This window comes from Priapulus caudatus, unplaced genomic scaffold (genome assembly GCF_000485595.1).
Source record: "Priapulus caudatus unplaced genomic scaffold, Priapulus_caudatus-5.0.1 Scaffold579, whole genome shotgun sequence".
In the NCBI taxonomy this organism is placed as follows: domain Eukaryota; kingdom Metazoa; phylum Priapulida; class Priapulimorpha; order Priapulimorphida; family Priapulidae; genus Priapulus; species Priapulus caudatus.
This window is the reverse complement of record NW_014577640.1, coordinates 52,774-58,684: the sequence shown is the minus strand read 5'-3', so window position 1 is coordinate 58,684 and position 5,911 is coordinate 52,774. Positions and strand designations below refer to the sequence as shown.

General features: G+C 45.8%; 1 protein-coding gene across 2 annotated transcripts in view; it reads right to left on the bottom strand.

The window, feature by feature from the left end:
- The window catches only part of LOC106811816 (leucine-rich repeat-containing protein 58-like), a 16,152-nt gene extending 12,020 nt beyond the window's left edge, over positions 1-4,132 (bottom strand). The window contains exons 1-2 of one of the 2 annotated variants that reach the window (XM_014815537.1): positions 3,690-4,132; positions 1,227-1,927 (exon numbers count right to left, since the gene is read on the bottom strand). In XM_014815537.1, the coding sequence (XP_014671023.1) occupies positions 1,227-1,729 (503 nt within the window). In that variant the 5' untranslated portion in view covers positions 1,730-1,927; positions 3,690-4,132. Of the gene's footprint in view, positions 1-1,226; positions 1,928-2,880; positions 2,944-3,689 lie in introns of those variants that run through there. The other variant, XM_014815538.1, reaches the window with a different exon arrangement.
- Between the last annotated feature and the right edge of the window lie 1,779 nt (positions 4,133-5,911).

Here is a 5,911-nt window from a genome sequence, read left to right as displayed (position 1 = left end):
AGGCAGCCATTAATTCAGCAATTGGTAGTAGCTTTCTGACACGCCTTTATGCCTGGAGCCGCGTCAACCTCGATTCAGTTGGTTAAGCTAGTCCTGCGCTTAGCGTGCAGTATAATCTCGCGCCGACTCGAACGACGCGGCCTGCGTAGTAGACGAAGTTGATATAGTGCTCAAATTTATCGTCCACATCTTATGCGTTATTCGCTTCTCACTTCGTTGCTGGCTTTCCTCGCCTCTCTTATTCTCACATTCTTCCCGGACTCTGCATATTACGGTATGCCGACAAGTTCTTGCATTATTTCGGTACCCGCCATGAAATGCAAATCGGACCATATATAAGTCCTGCCCTCTGCTAAGAACAGTTATTTCAGAACGCGATTTTTATCTTTTTTTTATCGACACGCGGTCGTTCAGCAAATCTTCCCGTGGGTCCTTGCTAATAGACATATACTTCAATGACTATTAAGAAACTATCTTTCACGTAAATCTCTATTATATAAAGGAAGGGGCAATCTGTAGCCGAAACTAGCTTATATAAAACGCTACAATTATCATGTGCATCGACTAAAACCCGTATGCAATAAACCATCGAAGAGTTTATTTTATATGACTGATTATTTATATATGCCCCTTCACAGTCCTGTCCGGGGGTACGCCAGTGCACAATAATGATATATACTACATGCACTTGAATGATCAATTCAAAATGCCTCGCTTGGGCATAAGCGAACAAGTACCGGAAAAGGTAAATAGAAAAGAAAGTAAACGCCTCGGCTATACATTAATCCCTTTCGCGAACACGCCCGCCATACCCAGTTCGCCCTACTTACTTGTAAACTCTTTCACACTAACTATGGTCTGGCAATATAGCGATAGGGGATGAGAAAACTCGACTACGATACAGCGGTATAGGAGTCTCACCTCCACTACTTATATACTACATACCGACCATGATTGGTCATAGTATATAGTAATCGAAAGTGGACCGCACGCACGCACGCCACGGCACGACACTTGCACAACACACACACACCACGCCGCACGCAACGCACGCACGCGACGCACGCACGCAACCACGCCACACCAACTTTATTATAATATATATATATATAGATATATATATTATATATTATATATATATATGCTATAATATATCAGGCAGCGTGATAATGACAAATATTTCGTCATTATACGCTCCTGATATATATATATAATTATATACCCACCTAGTCATATTTCCTATCTCGACTGGCAGCTCCCGGATCTGATTGTTGCCGAGGAAGAGCCGCGTCAGATTCGCCATCTCCGTCACCTGCGGCGGCAGATCCTGGAAGCAGTTTCCGCCGAGGTTGAGCGTCTTTAGCGACGCCATGCGGCCGAAGTCCTTCGGCAGCGAGGTCGTCTCGAGCAGGTTGTTCTTCGCGAGGAGCACCTCTAGCCGCTCGAGCCGCAGCAGCTCGTCACCGATGTGCGTCAGCCGATTGTCGCTGACGTCGAGCACGCTGAGATTCGCGAACGCGTCGACGACGCACGTCGGCAGCGTCTGTATGCTGTTGTGGTCGGCCTGCAGTCGCGTGACGCGACGACGCGCCGCTGCTGTGTCGTCGGCCGGCAGCGGCGGATCGCAGTGCCGCAGCATCGTGCCGACGTCGGGCAGCTCCGACAGGAAGGAGCGGGATAGGTCGACGGTCGCCGTCATCGTCGGCAGCTCGTCGTCGGCTGCTGCCATGTTCGGGTATGTGCCGTCGTCGCCGGCGGACGACGTTCAACCCTCGCACAATATATTGATATTATATAATATATATTTATTTATTTAACACACACACATATCTATATATACATATACGTATATATGTGTGTATATTATATGTAATCGGCGTGTGGCAAGCAGTTTGCATCGGTCGCTCCCTCGTGGCTGCGGGAACAGCTGTGAAGAAACGAGAAACACGTTGGATCAACGTTGTTTTATGTGTCTGGAGCAGATCGCTGCGATGCTGCACTTACATATGACTCCAGTGGGAATGTTTACCCTGAGAACGTGTGCAATATATGGATAGGATAGTGCTGAGTCACGGTGACGGCGTGCCGAGACGAGAGACTGTACGTACGTGCAGCGTTACTGTTATGTGACCCCAATAGACGGGTGAGCAGCAGACTCTCGTCCTAGTGTCACTGTCACACACACGCGCGCGTGACAACAGTGACAACAGTAATTGTTATAGACATCGCGCAATGCCATCGCAGTGCTAACTATACGCTATGCTATGCAACGCTATGCGTCGTAATCTTTACTCCGCGCTGCATCACTGCACAGTCATTATAGTGCGCTGGTGTGATCTTACAACCGGGAGACCTTGTCTGCGACACTCAGTGTACACTCTCAGTGTTTGCAGCATCAGTTGTCGTTCCATCCAATGCTTATAACGACAGAGAATAATTTTAGTCGATATTAAAGAAGTCTTATGCTATATCGATTAAAATTATTATTTTTGTTATTTCTGCTATTAAAATTAACTGTCTTATACTATAAGACATAATAAGACATATATAACATAGGATAAGTTTTAATAAGTTTTATTGACGCGCAGCAGAGCTGTCGAATTCGTGCGCGAATGGCAAATAATCAAGAGCTAATAATAGGTATTATATTAGCTCTTGCAAGTGTTCCACTCGTCCTGCTGCACCATGGCTGCTGCAAGTGCGTTCACACTAACGAAGTCGGATAATAGACTCGATCCAGTTTGCACTTAGATACTCGTGCATGATAATCACATTCGACTGGTGTGCGTGCGAGTGTGTCCTTGGACGTGCCACAGCTACCGTCCTACCATGAGTTTTTCTGAAAAACATTGCAAACGCAAGCATAATTCAATGACTTACCACTTAGCCGATATTTCTGTGATTGAGCCCAGGCGCTGACTAAAAACAAGACGTTGGCGTTGCGTTAACTTCGGTAGTATAGTCCCAGAATAACCCCCAACCCTAGTCTACAACGTCTATCGACAAGCGCGTGGCGTGTGCATATACGCACAGGCGTGACCTCATTCTTCGAGATAAGCAAGGGGCAAGCTAAGAGTGAAAAACTCGCAGGCGGATGTGAGTAAACCATGCACATCGGTCTCGAAATCGGATATTGACACTCAAAAAAATTTTAGGTAGGGAAAGAGGTCATATTATTGTACCTTTACGTAGCGATTTTACAAAAATATTCCGTTTTTACAAAATTTTGCGTAAATTACAATTTACAAGTGCTTCCTGACATCGCTTGGAATGAGCATTGACATTTTCGCGATTGTTTCTCAGAAAATTCTTGATAGAAATACGTCAAATAAATTACAATAGCCTCAAAATCTTCATGAATTCGATCGTAGGAATTACTCGTACGGTACCTATTCTATGTTTTATTTTTCATTTATACGAAGTAACTGCGTACTATTAGAATAAATATTTAAATGCAATTTAATATTCGACTACAGGCGTTATCTTCGCATTTTAACATTTTGCGTATGTGACATTCTGTTGAACCCGTTTTTGGTGGCATGCGTACGTAGTTCTGGGCTTACAAGGTCACTCACTATAAGCTGCCTGAAAGCGCTAGGCTGCGATATATACATCACGCGCAGCGACTGTGCAAAATTCACCATGACGCCCATCGACTTGTATATAATATACTGGCTGGTATAACTCACCATCAGCGCTGATATAGGCCTATCTCGCCTAGATCGGTCATTCAGCTTGATCCCAAGTATTAATCGATAAAATGAGTGTCACTGCCTTGACACCAGCCGTCAATAGGATGCAGAAGAGACGTCTGACCAGCTAGCACGCATATTACCGTGGCCGATGCCTCGCGTAGCGCAGACAGACAGACACACATATATACATATGTATCGGTATCAGAAGTAGATAATAAGATAATAATAAGTAGATAATTCCCTATTATCTACTTCTGATCAGTATGCAGGCCCCTATGTATCTCCCACTATACGTGTGTCATCTCGCTGCTAAATGACGAAACATTTGCATAACGTTTCACCACGACAGTCCGTATTACTCACTGCGCATGCCCGCGTGCAGGGCGATGCACGCGCACGCACAGTACACGCTACACACACACTACACGCGCACACGCACAGTGCGATACACGCGCGCGCACAGTTCATGCGTACACACACAGCGCGATACACGCGCACGCACAGTACACGCGTACACACACAGCGCGATACACGCGCGCGCACAGTACACGCGTACACACACAACGCAAGTTATAGCGTATCAGCGGGGAGAACGCCTGTGGGTAATGTACCAAATGCCTGTTTTAGCTTAATATCATAAATTTTAAGTTTGGAGCACAGCTTATAACTTTATTGTTAGATACATCTCTCACACGTTCTATGCAACTTGTCCTCTTTCCAGCAACACAATCTAACCATATATAGCGCTTCTCGCCCGCTTCCTCCTCCAGCTCCTTTCGGGAACACTCTCCCAATCATTCACTCAGAACAAGACGTTTTTGAACATATGGCATTGCAATAACTGTATATTGGTGGGCAACTTTCTCACTTATTATTGGGAAAACGAACTGGTAAAAAGATATTTGATCAACATTTTGGCCCAAATAATTGTTACGAATGAATCACCACCAAAGCCCAGTAAGATGTGGTATCATGCTATAGAGCCATTTTTTTTTTAATTCCCTTTAATATGATACCAAGACACACGCCTTGTCACAAGGAGGTTCTACTACAACAACACTACTCATCTTCAAATCTGGTTTAATTTACTACTCTATGCACATCGCTGTGCGGCCATTTTGTAAGATGGGCCACGCCCATTTTTTTTTACAGTCTCTCAGCACTACTTTTCCAGGCGTAGTCGCCCCACACTTGCATCGTTTCACAGCACGGAGGGCTGCGCCTGAACACGTTGATCCACCAAACGAACCGCTTTTACAATCACCCCATGTGGCTGGTTGACCGCAAAAAATGGGGTTATGCGCCCCTGGCTTAGCGTGCTTATATCGTGCTGTCTCCCTGGCCAAACAAACTATCTGCCTGTCCAATTTGCCATCAAAGTATAACATGAGTGCGATTTCCATTTACCCGCGGCACAGCAAATATCTTTGGAAGGTTTTCACCGCGACAGCCGAACGCAATGCTTTTTATAACGATCGTCGGCGTGCTTTTTTTCATGCAAATCTCACGAGTACATCCCATTAGGGCCGCCTTCCATAAATGTCTCCTTCCACCACGGTCGTAGCGACTTGAAAAGACGGTTCTTCCGAATCCTCTCTGAACTATATATACTATAACATATCTTCATATTCGATTTCATCTGACGCAGAATTCGTAAAAGCATGTGATTTTTGTTATCCTCTGTCTCCGACCCTTGCCACCTGCGTGCATACTTTCGTCACATAAGTGCAGACGTATATAACCCGGCACTACCATGTCCCGGAGGCTCACTGGCTCTGATATTGATGATCAGTCCGACACTCTCCCCCCCCCGCATCCTCCGCGGTATAACTATCTTAATATCTAATTTACCCGACCTTCCTAGAAAACTTGACACATGTTTGTGCAAGACCTGTATCTCCATGGGGATCAACACACAGCCTTGCATAAAAACGCTAGAAAGCTAAGGCGATCCCGCTCACAACCAGCAGGAGCAGTGTTCCTAGAACTTTTATAAATAGCTGCCTGTGTAGCGAAAGGCAAGTGTAACTACAGAAAGGAAAGGTCTTTGACGTACGTTACGCACTCCAGCGGCCACTGGTGGCTGAGCTCGTAGGGACGACTGAGCGCAGTGGGACGTGTAACACCGCAGTAAGTGGTATCCACAGCCAGCTGTGTTTTTGGAAACGGTCCGTGTGCCTACTGCGTGTACTGTGCGTGCGCGTGTGATCGCACTG